Below are 17,957 nucleotides of genomic sequence, written 5' to 3'. Positions count from 1 at the left end.
TGATTGTGTGGATTTAAGTGGCAAAAGACTGACCACGCCAGCCTCGGCCAGGCCGGCGGCGGCGGCGGCGCGTGGCACGCCTATGTCCTTTTCTCAGCTTCTCAATTAAGATGAAAAATTTCCAACCATATAAGCTGAGTCAACGTTCAGTCAAAATCCCGTATGATATTAAACCATACAACACATAATGTTACGTACCATAGAGTTTTATTTGATTTATTAAATATTATACGGACGCCCATGATATATCCAACGTATCCGAATATCCGATGGAGGAACAGCTGGTGACAGCTATGAGAGGTTCCTGAAACCATGCAGCATCCCCTGCAGGTCTGAATAACCGGACAGTAGCAGTCGAAAGGATACAAGATTCAGGAGTAGCAATAGCAGGGAGAAATTTGTCTCAAATCGACAGCAAGATTGATATACAACTGCAGTGCTAATATTTATTCATTATGCATGTTTGCTCTAGCCTAGTGTCTAGATCAGTAAAGCACCCTTGAAAACCATACACATTTAGCTGTTTCTGAAACTGTACTGCAATCCAAATGGGATAGAAGAACTCAATACGCATATCACACGTCGTTGCTTTCAATAACTTCCTCTAACTAATTTTGCCTTCAAGAACCGTCGAGTATGGCTGAACAATTTGCTATGCTGATTCTAATAGAAAAGGGAAAAAGAACTGGAAAAACTCCACTTATTGATCTCCTCAAGTGCAGCGTCCAATAATGCATATCGTTTATTCTTTAGGCTCATCATCAGATGGAAGCCATTCAAGGGTGCTGCCAGCAAACATAGGCACAATCTCCCCTGAACTGTGCTTATAAGTTGCGGATACTTCCCAGCCACTCTTTCTCAAGACAATCTTTGAAGTGTTCCTTGGGAGACCGTAAAAATCAGGGCCATTGAAGCTTGTAAAAGCTTCTAGATTATCGAGGGCTCCAGCCTGGAATAGTGGAAACATGTCCAGAGAAATAAACCGATAAGAAAAAGGAATTTTCAACATCTGCATAGTTTGTCACCACCACAACTTCAGTGCCACGTAATTGACACCAACCTACAGCAAGATAGTTTTCTTGAAATCTAGTTGTGGTGGTGATAAATGGTTATGTATTTTCTCGGAAGCAAAGATGAACGATAAGCATGAGAGTGCTCTGAGATAAAGATTACCTCTTCAAATACCTTCGCATAAAGAGACAAGGCAACAGGAGCGCTATATATTCCTGCACAACCACAGGAACATTCTTTGTTCCGTTTATCATGGGGAGCGCTGTCAGTGCCAAGAAAGTATCGTCTACTCCCTTTTGTTACAGCAGATACAATAGCTTGTCCTAGGTTGAAGGTTCAGAAACAGTTAATAGGCAGAGCGCTGTTAAAAAATTACAGAACAAAAAGTTTTAACATGACAGTTGATTGAAATTATGGGCAATATCCCAATCCTAATGAGGCTAAAGAAAAATGCGAGACAAGAATATTGTTATGGATCTAGTTATATATTTGCTGAAGGAATATTTGGTCACATTTTGAAAGAAAATGACGATCATCATGCATATTTAAAAAGTGGTTTCATAGTTGGCTAATTGCTGAAGAAATGTCTAGTAATTTTAGAAAATAATAATGAATATCATTGTCATTGTGCATTTATAAGGAGGAGTAGCATTTCTTAGAGGGTGACTCCATACTATGGATCTCTCTTTTCAGAACTGGCAAGCAGTAATTGTGTGGCTGCAAGCCACCCTGAAATAAAGCGTTCCTATTGAGGAGGAGATGCTGAGGAGTCACTGTTGCAGCAACATGACCTGGGAACATGAAAGTGTTATAATAATAAGTATTAATGCCATCCTAGCAGCAGTGCAGTACCTTGTTCACATGATTCTATGAAATTCACTGCATCCATAGTTGTGATGTGTTCCATAACAATTTTCAGCTGTGGAAGTTTTTGTACAAGTGGTGCCACTGTGCCAGTATTCTATCAATGAAAACCTTCTCACGGTCAAAGATGTCAACATGTGGATCTGTGACTTCTCCATGAACCTGGAGAAAAAAGATCATAAATGAGCAATAGCCATAAAAGATTTTTGCACAAGCAGTGCAAAAACAAATTACTTTTTTGAAAGAAAATGCAGATTACATTTTTTGGAAAGGAAAAACAACTTACTAACTAAAGCAAGAACAGTCCAACAAATTGTGACCAATATAGAGACTAGTCATGTGCATCAAAACTCCAATCAAAAGGCCTTTAGTGCATCAAGAATGCAATGGACCTAAACTACTTACAAGCAAAGGAATTTCCTGCCTGACCATCTCCTCGAGGACAGGCAAGCACTTCACAAATTTATCGGTCACACCATCCTGGGAATCGGTAGTTGCTCCGGCGGGATACAGCTTCACAGCAAGGACTACACCACTCTCTCCTAAAACCACATAGCATGCAAAATAAACATCAACCTCAAGATATAGATTGGTAAATGCACACAACAGTTTTCATTTCATGCACATTAGATAATTTTTTTTGATAATTGCATTAGATAATTTTGTTCAAATTTTCAGCAGAATGTACGTGGCAACAAACTCATTGCGCAAGTACACAGATAGATAGTTAAACCCACACTAGAGCTGATTACTGCTTGGACTTCTATTGATGAGGACTTAGGAGCGGATGGATGAAAGTTGAAAACACAATACAACCAGAGAACCATGCCACATGAAGCTGATCTACATTCTTCTATGTGAAAACAAGATATCTTTTAAAGAACCTGAAGAATAGGTTTGGTTACTACATGGAGAAGAATTCATACTTGCGCGCTTTATCTCCCTGGTGGCAGCGCCCTCATTATCTCCTCCCTGTACTCCACCGCCCGCGCCGTCGTGGTCACCGGCGTCTTCAGGTTGGGCATGAGGATGGCCCTCCCGAAATGCCTCGCATTGTCACAGAGCACAACCACACAGTCTCAGAAACATTGCATCGAGCACCAGCTGTGCACCACCAATGCAAAAACCAAATAGCAACACGATGATCGCTCGAACCTGTGGGGCAGCACGGCCTCGAGGACACCGCCATCGCGAAGATGGAGGTGGCACTCGTCGGGGCGCGTGACGATCAGCTGCTCCTGCTGCAGCGACGTGGCAGCCATGGCAGTTGCCCTCAGATTCGGCCCTGGAGAAGTGCGGAAGATGACGCGGCAAGGAGCCGACCTGCTGCATTGGCTTCCATCCCTCGCTTTAGCACGATTTAACAAATAAAAAATGGGTAGTCACTCTGTCCCATAATAATCGCATGTAGAGCAAATTTGTACACATGGCGAATGATACTATTGTCCCTGTAAAAATAATTTCTAATGTGCTCCATTATACTGTTGGAAGCAAATTTGTACACATGACGATCAGCTGTTGGAAGCAAGCTTCCGAAATGCTCCAGTTTACAAAGTGGTGTTACAACCTGGCTCAAACACGCACGAGCACATGTGGGCGGATCATAGGGCGAAGCCTCGTGCTAGCGCTGATGAGCTTTTACAGATGGCGCTGACGGGCATCATGGCCTTGCTCTAGCCTCACAATTCACAGGTCTTGATCGTGACGGACAAATGTAGCTGCTCTAATCTTTTGCTCCATCGATCGGACCTGCGTTTCTCAGGAAGTCCGGCGAACACCTCAGCCAGAGGCTCCTTCTGGCGCGGTCAACTCGTCTCAGGCACCTTTATGTTTTTGGACTACGGCTGCTGCCGCCGGCCAGAGGACCTGGCCGCGTGCCTGGCGCGGATGGCGTCGTGCTGCATCTGCTCGTAGCGGCACTCCTGGCTGCAGAAGGGCGTGTCCCCTCTGTACATGAAGATGTCGGTGTCGCGGGCCAACGGTTTTGAGCAGAGCGCGCACGCGTTCAGCGCGGGCAGGCAGGGCTCGCCGATCGGCTCGGTGTCGAAGAAGAAGCCAGCACAGGTGAGCGAAGTGGCCATGGTTGCTGCGGTTCTGGGTGGTGCCGTGGTGGTGTGGGGGTGGACGACTCTACAAGGCAGGCAGGTAGGCAGGTTTCAGAGCTGAGCTCGGCAGGCGGGGAGCGGGGGTATATATGGCGGGTGGACGGGGACGGGGACCGGGGCGAGCTCGGCAGCACGGCCGTCGGCCGTTTGCGGAAGCACGAGCGGGAACGATGAAACGGGCAAACGGCGGCGCGAGATGGCCCACGGTCCGGGCAGATACCGCGCGGCGAGATGGCCCACGGTTTTTGGAAGACCGAGTGGTTCGGCAGGCTGACTCGGCTTGATGGCGGCAGCTGTGTCTGTGGCATGATGGCCCGCGCACCGCCGGGTCCACGGGTGCACCCGTACCAGAACGACAGGCCAAGGAAACGGGCCCCTCCGCGTGTGACGTGGTGGCGGATTCTGGATCCCGACAGAGACGAGTCACGCCAAAACAAAAGCGTCACTGTTTTTATTTACACAAACGCTAAACATACTACCGTAGCACACACAAGCAAAAACCGTGTGCTATCCTATCAGTATCGTCAGCCTATCACGGTCAGGGCAGGTGAATCCACTTGTGTGAAATATAAATACTGCTGCTTGCTCCGCTTTGTGCAGCAAAAAAACTGGAGGCAAATATTCTGACGCACCGAGATCAATCGGAATCATATTCTGGAGTACAGTAGTAGTGATTTGCATTGCATCAAATTAACACTACTAACCTAGACACCCTATCAGGGCTGATAATTGGTGCGCCAGCCTTTTCCCCCAACACGCGATGCTGCCCCACATGATAGAGGGCACTTGCAAGTTGCAACAGCCTCTCGCTCAGATAACTTCAGCATGGGCACACACAGCTTTGTCTAGGTCTCCTTCCTGACGAGCTAGAGATTCTTTAGGGAGAGTTGGTGCATGCACGCCACGAGGCACGGCGGCAGCACCCCGTGTGTGAGCATCGGTTGGGACCAATGGCAGGTGGCGCTTAAGCAATGCGTCTGCTACGTGGTGGTGGTCACGCACAGGCTGAAGATGCATATGCACGCGATCTGTGGTTTTTGCGCCGTCGCCCGTCGGCATCGAGAGGGAGGGGCTTCTCCGGCTCCGGCTCCGATACTGTCGTAGTACTGTAGCACGGAGCCTTGAAATCGTGGCTCCATCAGCTCCTCATCTCAGTTTATTTTCTGCCCCGAAATCCAAAACGGCTCCATGCTACAATGCTACTACAGCGATTTCACGGAGGAGCCAGAGCCCCTGGGAGCTATGCGAAACACAGCCTGAATTTACTACCGTTCACCAGTACACAAAACTTAAGGGAGACGGGCATTTTAATTAATGAAGGCGGACATTACAACCGTCTTTAATTAAAGGTCATGGTTAATCTAACCTTTTAGAGACGGGCACGGTTAATCGATTAATGGAGGCCGTCGCATTAAGCTGCCCGCCTCCGTTAATCGATTTAAAAAAATAAAAAAAACTAGCGAGCCCAATCGAGCCCGCTGTCGTCACCGCCACTGCATCTGGGCACGACCGGCCTCCTCCGTGCCAAAACTGGGCGCGGCTGGCCTCCTCCTCGCTGGATCTAGGCGTGGCCCAAGGAGGGAGCCGCCGCCGTGGTGGAGCACGCCGTCGCGTCCTCCTCGCCGGATCCAGGACCTCCAGCACCGTCGTGGGAAAGGGAGGGAGGTGTAGCCGGTGGGGAAGAAGGGGAAGGAGGTACTGGCCGGTGGAGGAGGTGCGCCGGCGCTCGACCGCCTCCGCCTCCCCGCCACTACCGGATCTAGGCCCGTCGTGGCCGGATCTGGGCCTACCGTGGCCAGAGAAGGAGCGGCCATGCCTCCTCGGGGTGGAGAAGGGGTGCGGATCCACGCCTAGAGGAGGTGGCGCAGCGCGCCGTCGGCCCTGTATCAAGAGCAGAGCGCCACCTTGGCCCCACACCGAGGGCCGAGCGCTGGCCGCGCCGCGCGGCGCCGCGGCCCCACATCGTAAGGAGACAGGAGAGAGCGAGTGAGGAAGTCGGAGGGTGAAAGTGCATCTAGCCCTTCAGTGGGTTTTGGATGATTGAATGACAACGTAATTAAAGGTCTAACCCGTTTGCTAAGTGTGGACAGGTAATAGGTTATCTCACAGGTACTTAATGAAAGCCAAAATGATGTGTTGTTTTATAAACAATCTAGTTCAAGCACAAGACAACAATGCAAATGGAATTCATGCAAAGGCTTATTTGTTGTGGGATTTCTATGTGCTATAAGAAAGCAAGCTCTTAAGTATTAATTAATGAGACATGAGGGATTGCATATGGAATGGTCTCATATTTGAAGCTTGCTAAATTGAAATGAAAAAGACAACAATACAAATGAATGGATGATTCAACACAAGATGTGACTTGATGGCATGAGATGGTGAAGATAGCAAGGAAAGGCTTCGAGGTACTAAACAAGGGTGAAGGGCAAGCGACGGCTTGGCGGCCGAAGAACCTAGCTAGGGTGAAGAAGAAAGTACTTGCATTTAGTTGAGGTACTAATCAAGCTACGATGGTCATATCGATGTGAAGGATCAAATCACTATTGGAGTGTTTGATAGAAGTGACTTGATACATTTGGGATTATTCAAATTTGATGAATGGAATCAAGTCACGTGCTCAAGATGGCTATGCTCAAGTGAAAAAGATCAATATCAACATGTTGGCACCCTCACTTGATGAAGATTGGAATACACGGCTTCGGTTCAAAAACAAGAGCAACTCAAAAGGTTTAAATACGTTATACTTTTAAATTTGAGTAAATAGGCATGCCGTACTATTTTAGAGGGATGCATCATGTTGATAGATAATGTTTCATAAGTGCTTAAGCCAACCCATGTGAGATTTGAGTGTTTGAGAGACAAAAGAGCTAACTGACTTGTTGCTGGTCTAGCCATACCGGACGTGTCCGGTATTTGCCCAGTAACTATAAAAATGTTGTTCTCGGGTTGGTTCGTCGGAAGTTCCGATGTAGGTCGGGAGTTCCGACGGTCGGAAGTTCCGGCAATGGTCGGGAGTTCCGACGACTCGCAATTTAAATAATTTGTAGAGTTCACTGTCCAGGTCATACCGGACGTGTCCGGTATGGACGACCAGAGGCCAACGGCTAGTTTTTCAAAGCCTTGAGGGCCGGGAGTTCCGACGTAAGTCGGGAGTTCCGACGGTCGGGAGTTCCGGCATACATCGGGAGTTTCGACACCTCACTAACTTTAACTCAGTTACATGGTTTTCAAATTTGCTGAGGATCGAGAGTTCTGACGTGAGTCGGGAGTTCCGGCGGTCGGGAGTTCCGGCATTCATCGGGAGTTCCGACGCCTCACAACTTCACTGTAACTTAGTTACCGTTGGGGCAGTGTAAGTCATACCGGACGTGTCCGGTATTGCAACGGCTATAAAACGGCTAGTTTTTCAAGGGGGCTATAAATACCCCCAAGCCTCCACCTTTGGAGGCTACTGATTCTACTAAAATAGAGACGCGTTTTTGAGCCTTGCCAACTCTCCTAAACCCTCTCTTAGTGAGTGTGTGATCCAAATTGCAAAATCAATTTGTGGGTTAAGAGAGAATTTGAAAAAGAGAGCAAGCCACCACTTGAGCACTTGTGCATATTGTCAATCTCGTGATTCGCATTTGTTACTCTTGGACTCTTCGGTCCTAGACGGTTAGGCGTCGCCGGAGAGCACCCGAGAGATTGTGGTGTGCCTCGGAAAGTTTGTAACGGTCGATTCCGCCGCCTCGGAATCAAATTAGTGGAAGGAGGAAAAGGAGTTGGAAAAGACTCCGGCTAGAGTGACCTTCGTGGTAACCTCTAGGGCTGACCTTCGCTGGGTCGCCCACAGCCCCCTCAACGGAGAGTAGGACTCGAACGAGTCCGAACTTCGGTAAAACAAATATCGTGTCTCAATTCGCTTTTTATTTGATATTTGTGTTGCTCTAGCTATTCTACAGGTTCTCTGTGTATATTGTCATCTCCATTAGGTGCCTGCAGTTTGGTTTGAAGATAGAAATCGAAAGGAGCAAGTTCGGGGCCGATCTGCAGAAATGGTGTATACCGGACACGTCCGGTATTTCCTGCCTGCACTGAAAATATTTATTCTCTGTTCTAAGTTGGTGTTGCAGGGTTGTAGCTTCTAGATATATTCTTTATACCTTGTTTACTATGTGGCTAACTTGTGAGGGGTGGTAGTACTCTTTATTTAGAGTTTTCATTTTGGAAACTCTCCTTTCTAATTGTTTCCGCATTTAAAGGTGTTAATTTTCAGAAACGCCTATTCACCCCCCCTCTAGGCGACATCCTAAGTCCTTTCAGAGGGAGAGAGAGGACAACAACTGAGGAGGGAGAGGGAGAGGAGAGCCAAGGAGCGCGCTGCTCTACTGAGGATAGAGAGGGAGAGGAAGAGAAATGACTGAGTGAATGAAAATCCAAACTTCCTGTATTTAAATTGAAGAAGGCTCTCGGGCCTCGACTGGGCCTGTTGGGCCTTGGCCTTCTCTGAGGTGGATCTGATAGTGTGCCCGCCTCCGAAAATCGATTTATGGAGACGGGCACCTTAAGAGCATCTCCAAAAGATTAGCCAAATCATTTTCTAAAAGTAAATTTGGCTATTATTAAAGGAAAAATATCTCCGACAGACTATGTAAATGACTCTCTAAATTTAGTAGCTCTCCATCTAGCCTCATTCGCTGCCTACTTTTGAATAGCCTACATCTGATGTTCTGTGAGGCAGTGGCGAAGGCGGGAATATTTTCTAGATGTGGCGGGATTTATAAAGGTCGAACATGTATAATATGTGACAGAACCGTCCGAAATAACACGCTTTCGAAGGCGCTCGTCTTCCACTAGACACTAAGCACCCGAAAGTTAGTTACACCGGACAGTTCCGCCGAGCCCACCCTAAGGGAGAACTCGAAACAACCCATGTTTTACCACCAGGATTCAATAATGAGTACGAGCTTATAACACTTAGTCTATTTCATACAACAAGAGTTATTGGAAATTATTTATTACAACACCAGAGTTCTGAGTGCGATAATTAAACAGCGGAATGAAAATAAACATCTAGCGGAACGATACAAGTATCAGTTTGTGTCCACCAGAAGAATCCTCCACACAAGAGCTACTCCTCAAGCTGCACCTGCAATAGGGGTAAAATAAACTCTGAGTACACAATGTAATCGCAAGACTTACCCATCTAGTGGGAATAGTTTCCCGACTCTTAAGGACATGACAGGCAATATGTGTTTGTTGTTTTCTTTTTGCTTGCGGAAAGCATTACAAATAGTTCATCCCTACAGTCAAGTTTTATTAGCAATCATGATTACTTCATTAGCTAACCATTCTAGATAAGCATATGTTCTACTTTCAGGCAAGGGTTGAGCAATCAGAACCATTTCATCATCTTTCATCTTTTAGTTCTTACTACAGTGCTAGACCATAGCCAAGTCGTACCGTCTGACGGAAACAGTGATTCGTGAACCAATGTATCCTAACTAGGTACCCCAAAACATACGTCCTGTTTGTACCTCAGGTACAAACAAGATCAACCCATTCCACTCCTATCACAGGGTCCAGGTCTCCACCTAAACTTGGACTCCAAGCCCCCACTCTTGAGACCCGGTCTCAGTTTGGTGCTTAGACCTTCACCTTTTTCCACCTCCAATTAGTCGTTCTAGAAAGAGTCGGAACCCACGATAAGAGCGTAACGAGCCTTTCCGCTACTATAAGCAAGTATGTGATCAGGATAATAAGTCTGTGACCTGACTACCATCCATAGCAACGTACGGTCCTTAATCGACACGAACAGAGAAAAACAGTGTAATCAAGCTAAGCCCCGTTGATCGTGGGACACAACCTGTTACACCCACCAATACTCATACTATATCACTGCCCTGTCTCTATTTTTTCTTTCATCATTTTATTACGAGAGTAATAATAATCCCCTATTATGAGCAACGGCAGGTTACTCACGCTACCGATGATATTAGCATAACATCTACTCGAACCTACACTAGTAAGACTCTTAGGACAGGTGTATCTATGCATGTGGTTTCCATAAAAATCCTATAACGTAAATGCACAACACATTTAAATACGGTGAATTATAAAATAGAGGTTATGCACTGGAACTTGCCTTAGGCAGGCGCGGTGTCAGCTGAGTCAGTTAGTGGCGGCTCTAGGACCTCCTACTGCACGAAAATCTTCTCCTTGTACTCCTCGACGATCTCCTCAAACTCATGATCGTCGGTTGTCATGATCTCCGCCAACTCGTTCTCTACATACATGCGATGATGATGCAACACTTAGCATTTAGGCAACAACAACTGTTAAACTAAGAATACACATACTAAGCTACTAAGCTAGCTCTAATAACTAAGATACTAAGCTAACTATCATTTTTATCAAACAAGGTATTGGGTTCAACTAACACATTTAGCTTAGCAAACCAAGGATATATTTTTATTTCTACTAATGATTTAATGTATATTGAAACAAAGAGCAATTAACTATCCTAATGCTAAGTCTATTCTAAAGCTACAAAAATTACAGTGAGCACGTAATAATATAATGAAGCTATTATAAAAAAATTCATGACTAAAGCTATCACTAATTTACCATAAAAAATCCTACAATAATTAACTCAATATTACTAAACATCCTCAAATGATTTAATAGCCCCTAATCTCAACACACATAAACATGAACTAAATACACCAACAGATAGAGCACAATTTTAGAAACCTAACAAAATTTATTTCATAATTTTTGTACACCTACATGATTTTATATTAATTACCAAAGATCAACTCAGAAATTAAATTAGAAAACTACTTCTAATTCCTTATGAAAACGAAAAGTGAATCTCTCCGCGTGGCCCACACGCGTGGCCCGAGCGACCCAGCGCGTGTGCACAGCGGCCCGCTGAAGCGGCCCACGCGACACCGGCCCACGCGCGAGACGGCCCGAGACGGTGGAATCCCACGCGCGCTGGCGCTTTTGTAAAATAGACCTCACACTTCTCCTAAATTACAACTAAGTCCTAACGTTATTTCCCCTTCTCACAAGACTTCTCACTTAACCTCTTGGCTTTCTTGGAATTCCACCGTGCGCACCCCCGGCTAACCCGTGCCCCGCAGCGCGGCGAGCGGTGGCATGGGGTGGCCACGCCGACCACCAGAGACCTGCACTGGCTCATCGGTCAGGCCGACACTCAACTATGGTCCAACCGCCTACACTGACCAGCAACGCAGGGCGGCGGGACGCACTGGAGCGAGCTGCAGCGGCGTGCGACCATCCGCGACGGTGACACAACTACTCCGACGAAAAAGGGCACCTAAGGACCTAACTAGCTAGCGAGTGAGGATCAATAGACTGCCATGGACCTAGCCGAGGTGACGGTTGGAGAAGAGGGTGACGGAGAAGGGCTGGCCAGTGCGGCTGAGCCGTGTGGCGACACACCGTGGCGACACGGTTGCGTCAGCGACGACGGGGAGGCGGTAGCGGTTCGGCTAAGGCACGTAAGGTGAAGAGAGAGTCAAGGCGATGCTAGTGGTGCAGGTGAATTGGTTCATGATGGGCGGTAGAGGGCTGTCCTCGACCATGGCCGAGTGCGTCCTTAATGGCACGGCGGTGGGAAAAACTCCAAATTGGAGCTTGGCCTTGCACGGTTCCAGGCTAGGTGGGGTCGGGCAGCGAGAGGATGTGATATTGAACCCATGGATGCACTGAATTGAATGGAGCTGATCGTTCGCTGGGTAATTTGATGGTGCGGCTCGACGACGGCAGCAGAGGGAGAAAGAGAGAAAGAGAGAGATGGAGCGCCGCAGGTGGGCTCAGCTCGGCCTCACCTTGGTGGGATGCGGTCAGCGTGATCCTAGAGGCCCACACGCAGGCGCTGAGGACAAGCGCGCACGTCCACGACCGGCATGGCCCGCACGACCGCAGTGCCATAAATGGCAAAGCGACCGCGAACTCTACTACGTGCTCGTGGCTGCGGCGAGCACCAAACCGGGCCAGCAGCGGGATAGGGGTTCAAAGGAAGGCACGGATGTGATGGTGAGGCGATGGCACCCGCAGCGGCTGTGTCGCAGCACAGGGCGGGTCGGCGGTGCGGTGGGACAGCCCACGTGCCCGCGGTGGTAGAGCGAGCGGCAGCGGCAGCAGCGCAGCACAGCATCACGGTGGCGTCGATAGCAGCAACACGAGGCAGCGTAGTAGTGCGCGGGCACGACGATGAGGTGCACAGCGTCGGCATTGGCTTCGTCGCGGCGTGGGGCAGGACAGGCGGCAGCAGCAGCTCCGCATGGCGGGCCTGCGGTAGCCGGGCCACAGCCAGGCCAGAGGCAGCCGTGGCCGGCCACGCGCGCGCACGCGCGACCAGCGCGGTGACACCGAGCGCCCGAGCTGGGTGACCACGTCCACCCGACGAGTTAGGCCAGGAACGTGTCGTGCACGTATTTTAAAGCACCTATAACAACTAAACGGTTGCTTCTGGACATAAACCATCTTCACCATGCTCAAGATGGCATATGAGGCTACCAACCTGAGCTAAAACACGACACCACATCCTGACTCGATTTCACAAAATAAATCGCCAGACATTGCACTGTCTTGCTGCTTATATATACTTAAATTCTTCTAAGTCGAGCTGAATTTGATTTCAAGTTCTATTTTTATGCTATTAGAAATGTTGGCTAGCAATGTTATTCTTCCACAACAAGTATTTCATTGTCATATACAAAGTTCATATTCCAAACTTTATTTAAGCGTCACATATATGTTCTATAGTATTTTTATTCAATAAAAATTAGTTTTAAACCCTACTTAATATACATGAGTTGTGTAATAGCTTCTCATTTAACATTTTTATTGATCATTTTAGGTTGCAATACTTCATCTATACATTCCATCACATGCATTATTACGTAAACATGATGCTCATGATATGGTTTAATAATTTGTTTAGAGCGTAACACCGAGGGTGTTACATAATATAACTATCAATTATGCAAGGACACACTAGAACATTATCTAAACATGTGTATTACTATGTGATCAGCAAATATAATAAAAATCCAAAAGTAAAGCATTGGCACATAAAATACCTCACTAAATAAATCTTCTTGTTGAACAAACACATACCCATAAGAAAGTTTTATTTGCGTGCAGACCTTAGCATTGGCATTCTTTTTCTTTTTTTTGATATTCGTTCTTAATTTCAGCAGGATCAAGTCCCTTGAATAAGGTTCTCTCAATGTATAGCCTAGATAAATTAATTAACACGAAAAAGATAATCTAATTAGTAATTATAATCTAAAACATAAAATACCTTCCATTATGTATCCGCTCTTCTTTGGTGGTGCCATTTTTTATGTCGATTCCTTCAGATGTCAGACTCAAAGCCGACAGACGTTCGCCGTCGTCGATCGCCGCCTCGCCGCCTCTGCACTTGATGCACCGCCGTTTTTGGATGTCCGATAGCCGATAGGTTTTGGTCTTACGAAAATACGAACCGTCGGCGTCGGGCATCGGGCGTCGCGGCGGCGGCCACTGAAACCTGGAGCAGTCGATCAGCCAGGAAGGCTAGAAGACCAACGAGCTAGCTTCCTTCCGTGGATAGTGCCGTGGGCTCTTGACGTAGTCAGGTAGGCCCATGAGATACCAGCCCACAAACAAAATCCATCCGTGCACAGTAGCGGAGGCTAACAGCCATGTATATTTCAATATTTGTATTTCATGTATATAACCGTATATACACATATTATACTAGTGTTTTCTATACATTTTAGGTATGGCAGAGGCCAGACCTCGCCGTACAGCTGCCTCCGCCACTGCTGTGAGGTATTTTATAATATTATGTGATGCATTTTGTGATGTTTATGTAGTGTGTATATATATATATATATATATATATGATGTTATGTAAAAATTGACTAACAAAAAAAATAAAATATCAACCAAGAGTAAATCTAATAAAAAAGAAAAACAAGACGATGGGAAGCTTTCGAATCGCGTCACACAGTTGTTGGGCGCTGAGTGGAGGATGACGCGTAAAAGTGCGTGCGGGCCATACCCCGTGCGACACTGCTGCTTGCTGCTGCGCAGGCGGTGAGTCACGCACAACAAGGCATAGGCAGCTGGTGACTCGACACATGTTGGATCTGCGCCTCCACGGACCACGGGCTTTCTCCACACCATGGGCCCATGACGTCTCTGGCTGCATGATTGGGTGGGGGACTGACTCTCCGGTGACTCAGCGATGAGTAGTGAGACGTACACAAAAGATAAAGAAAATTGTGGAGTTCAACGTATCTGACGTGGGTGCAATGATTTAGGCCATTTTGGATCTTTTGTTTGAGTAGCTTGACACTGACGGAAAGATGGTATACGCCGGATAAACATACTCTATACTTGTAATTGCATCAGCCCCGATCGCTTCGCTGAAAAAAAAATCGAAATAATATTTTGACTAAAAAAAATAAGCTAAAAAGCACGGATCCTAGGCCACGTTTAGTTGGTCCCCAATTCGGCGCCGCCGCATTTCACGAAGGTACTGTAGGTACAGTAGCTTTCGTTTTTATTTGTTAATAATTATCCAAACATTGACTAATTAGGCTCAAAACGTTCGTCTCGTAAAGTACAACCAAACTGTGCAATTAGTTTTTTATTTCGTTAACATTTAGTACTCCATGTACCGCAAATTTGATGTGATGGAAAATCCTCTTTTTTATAGTGTCAAAGTTTGGATTTTGGGTGAACTAAACAGGCCCTCCCGGAACACTTGCGCTGTCAGATTATTGCTCGGTCTCAGATTTCCGTTTACTCTGCAGATTTCTGACGGATCCAAGACGCAATTTGTCAGTCTGTGGCTTGGGGATGGGGGATCGGAAACCAAAACAACTGAAACTGATTATTGTTCACTCGGGTGCCGTTTTGCGTGACTGGAGATTCCACTCCAGAAATCTGGATCATTTAGCGTGAAGTGAATTCCATGATTTTAAGACTCGGAGAGATAAAACTTTGAGAATCTGCTATATTATCTCAAAATCCTTAACCTACTAGTATTATCAAACGGGCCTCAAATTCGTGGCGCGGTCTTCGTCGTCTCAAAGAAGACCTGCAATCGTTTGCCAAGCTTCATCTCATCATCTGACCAACTATGAAAGCACACAAAAATAAAAGTACCGTGCGGTTGGTGCGAAAGCAATCACTCAAAACACATGAAAGCACACAAAAAAGCAGTCAGGAACAACTGAACAAGATACGTTTGCGATCAAAATTTCAGGGCTATCGTAACTTGTTGAAATGCCGCGTACATTTACAGGCCGATCGATGATGCTCCCGCACACACCCTCACACCTCAACTTCTAGCTACCACACACAACCCAAAAGACCCAACCGAGGAAAACAGAAACAACGGGAGCAGAGCACGCATGGCGTCGATTTAAGTTTCCAACCCGCAGGTCAGGTCGATCTGTCCTTATTTCCATCTTCAGTCCTCAGTCAGATCCATCCCCCGCTCGCCTCTGTTCCGCGCCCAAAACTCTTTGTGCGGCGCAACGCCGGCCGTCGTCGGCCAGCCAGGAGCGCCTCCCCCAACGGGATCTCTTGCAGCTGTAGCTGCTTGAAGCAGCACGATCTTCTGCTTCTTCCTCGGCCACACTCTGCTTAGCTGGCCACGTACACGTCTGCCTTGGCGACCACAGAGGCTCCTCTGCTCCGCTGCGACTGCTGCTGCTGCTTCCGCCGGCTGCTGCTGGCCTGCCGCGCGTAGGCCGCATCGTGGTGCATCTGCTCGTAGCGGCAGTCCTCGCTGCAGAACGGGGTGTCCCCCTTGTACATGAAGATGTCGCTGTTGCGGGTGAGCGGCTTGGAGCAGAGCGCGCACGCGTTCAACGCAGGCAGGCGGGGCTCGCCGATCGGCTCGGTGTCGAAGAAGAAGCCAGCACAGGCGAGCGAAGTGGCCATGGTTGCTGCGGTTCTGCTGGGGGTGGACGGACGACTACAATGCAGGTTTGGTGAGTCTATAGTTGAGTTGAGCTCGGTAGGCGGGGAGCTGGGGTATATATGGCGGGTGGACAGGGACTGGGACGGGGACGGGCTCGGCAGCACCGCGGTCTACCGTTGCCCGTCCGCGGATGCACGAGCGGGAACCGGATAAACTGAAACGGGCAAACAGCGGTGCGAGATAGGATAGCCCACGGTTCGGGCAGATACCGCGCGACGGAAGGGGCCACACAGACACAGCCCGCGGTTTTTGGAGGACGGAGTGGTTCGGCAGGCTCGCTCTTGTGTTTGGTGGTGGCAGCCTGGCGGGCCATGGTGCGGTGATAGGCTGACTCGGCTTGATGGCGGCAGCTGTGTGTGCCAGTGTCCACGGGTCCACCCGTATCACAACGACAGGCGAAGGAGGCGGGCCCCTCGCGTATGACGTGGTGGCGGGTTCTGGATCCCGACAGAGATGAATCGCGCCAAAACAAAAAGCGTCTCTGTTGCAAAACAAAAACCGTCTCAGTGTTTACAAGCAAAAACCGTGAGCTGTCACGGTCACGGACAGGGCACGTGAATCCGCTTGCGTGGATTAGAAGATACTGTTGCTGGCTCCGCTTTGTGCAGCAAAATCTGGAGGCAAATATTCTGGCGCAAAATCTGGAGTATCGATTTGCATTGCATCAAATTTGGCTTAGACTAACCTAAACTAGACACCCTATCAGGCCTGATAATTGGTGCGCCAGCCTTTTCCCCCCTAACACGCGATGTGGGCGCCCTACATGGCCATGCGGCCATGCATGCCCACATATGATAGAGGGCACTTGCCCTTGCAAGTTGCAAGCTGCAACGGACAGCCTCTCGCTCACACAACTTCAGCATGGGCACAGGCGCACGGCCTTGGGGGGGGGGGGGGGGGGGGGGGGGGGGGGGGGGGGGGGGGGGGGGGTTGTGCACGGAGGCAGCACCGGCATGGGTTGCAGCGGAGGCACCGGAGTGCAGATAGCTGCATCGTCGATGAACTCAGGGCAGTTGACGGGCTGAGGCGAAGTATCAAGACTGCATCACCCCCGAGCTCGGAGGCCTCGACAATTTGCGGCGTGGACAAGGGTGCCCCAGCCTACTCAGGTCCGGCGAGCTCAACGGATAAAACTGGAGACTCCTCCCCCAGCTCCAGCGTCATGAGGTGCGGCCTGAGAGAGTTGTGATCGGATCCGCAATCATCAAGGCCCGAGAGGCACAGGTCCACCGCCACGGCCGTCTCTGAAATCTGTGGACCAGCCTGGTCCCTATCAAACGCGAATCCGAAAAGGAAGTCAGGGCCATCACAAGGCCCAGTTGGGACACAGGTCACCTGGCCCGTCATCAGCTCGAACTCCGCCTCTAGGGCAGACCCCACCATGCCAAGGTGACGAGTGCGGGACACTCGCCTGGCGCGCGGATCGATGTCGATGGAGAGAGGTCGTGCGCCGCTGTCGCTGACAACTTTCCGCTGCGTGCACAACGATGCCTCAATAAGCATCGAGTCGATCGCTGCCCATTTGATAGGAGAGGGCGAGCCAGGGCGTCAGAGCGCGAAGTCAAACTGGTTGTCCACGAACGGTTCGACACACGTCGCTCGCGTGGCGGAAAACCGCGCTGACGCATCATGATGGTCATCCACCACTCTTGTGTATGGAAGGTTGGCTCGTCTGCTCTGGTGAACTGGGTGGTCCACGGCCGTGACGATGCCGGCGGCGCCTCAACCCGCTTGAGCAGGGAGCGCGAGATGCGACGTAGGCGCTTGGGCAGAACAGGATCGCTAGCAACATTCGCATCACCGCCCACGTCACCGCTAAAGGCATCCAGGTTCGCACCGCCCTGCGGCACAGGTCCTGACGTCTCCGCAGCCAGCACGTCGACCTGTGGTTTCGGAGTAGGAGTCTCACACACCGGTGGCACAGACGCCTCCCTGCCGGTGGAGATAGAGCACACAGAGACAGTGTCCACCGG

General features: G+C 48.8%; 1 protein-coding gene, 1 long non-coding RNA gene and 1 pseudogene across 2 annotated transcripts; all 3 read right to left on the bottom strand.

Annotated features, from left to right (window-relative positions):
- Positions 1-411: 411 nt before the first annotated feature.
- LOC136492147 (dihydroorotase, mitochondrial-like) lies at positions 412-3,698 on the bottom strand (annotated as a pseudogene).
- A 5,311-nt stretch (positions 3,699-9,009) lies between these two features.
- On the bottom strand, positions 9,010-13,531 carry LOC136492922 (uncharacterized). Its single transcript, XR_010768236.1, has 3 exons — positions 13,306-13,531; positions 10,111-10,251; positions 9,010-9,114 (listed from the first exon to the last, which is right to left on the bottom strand). It is a non-coding gene; the product is annotated as an uncharacterized lncRNA (long non-coding RNA).
- A 1,711-nt stretch (positions 13,532-15,242) lies between these two features.
- Positions 15,243-16,023, bottom strand: LOC136493480 (FCS-Like Zinc finger 1-like). Its single transcript, XM_066489566.1, has one exon. It carries the CDS (start codon positions 15,942-15,944, stop codon positions 15,645-15,647), a length of 300 nt encoding a protein of 99 aa, XP_066345663.1. The 5' UTR covers positions 15,945-16,023; the 3' UTR covers positions 15,243-15,644.
- Positions 16,024-17,957: the final 1,934 nt, after the last annotated feature.

This window comes from Miscanthus floridulus, chromosome 11 (assembly GCF_019320115.1).
Source record: "Miscanthus floridulus cultivar M001 chromosome 11, ASM1932011v1, whole genome shotgun sequence".
NCBI classification, from domain to species: domain Eukaryota; kingdom Viridiplantae; phylum Streptophyta; class Magnoliopsida; order Poales; family Poaceae; genus Miscanthus; species Miscanthus floridulus.
The sequence above is the reverse complement of the archived record's forward strand: the minus strand, read 5'-3'. Positions and strand labels throughout refer to the sequence as shown.

What these genes read in the sequence shown, in the direction of transcription:
- LOC136493480 (XM_066489566.1), bottom strand. Translation starts at nt 15,944, where the DNA reads ATGGCCACTTCGCTCGCCTGTGCTGGCTTCTTCTTCGACACCGAGCCG.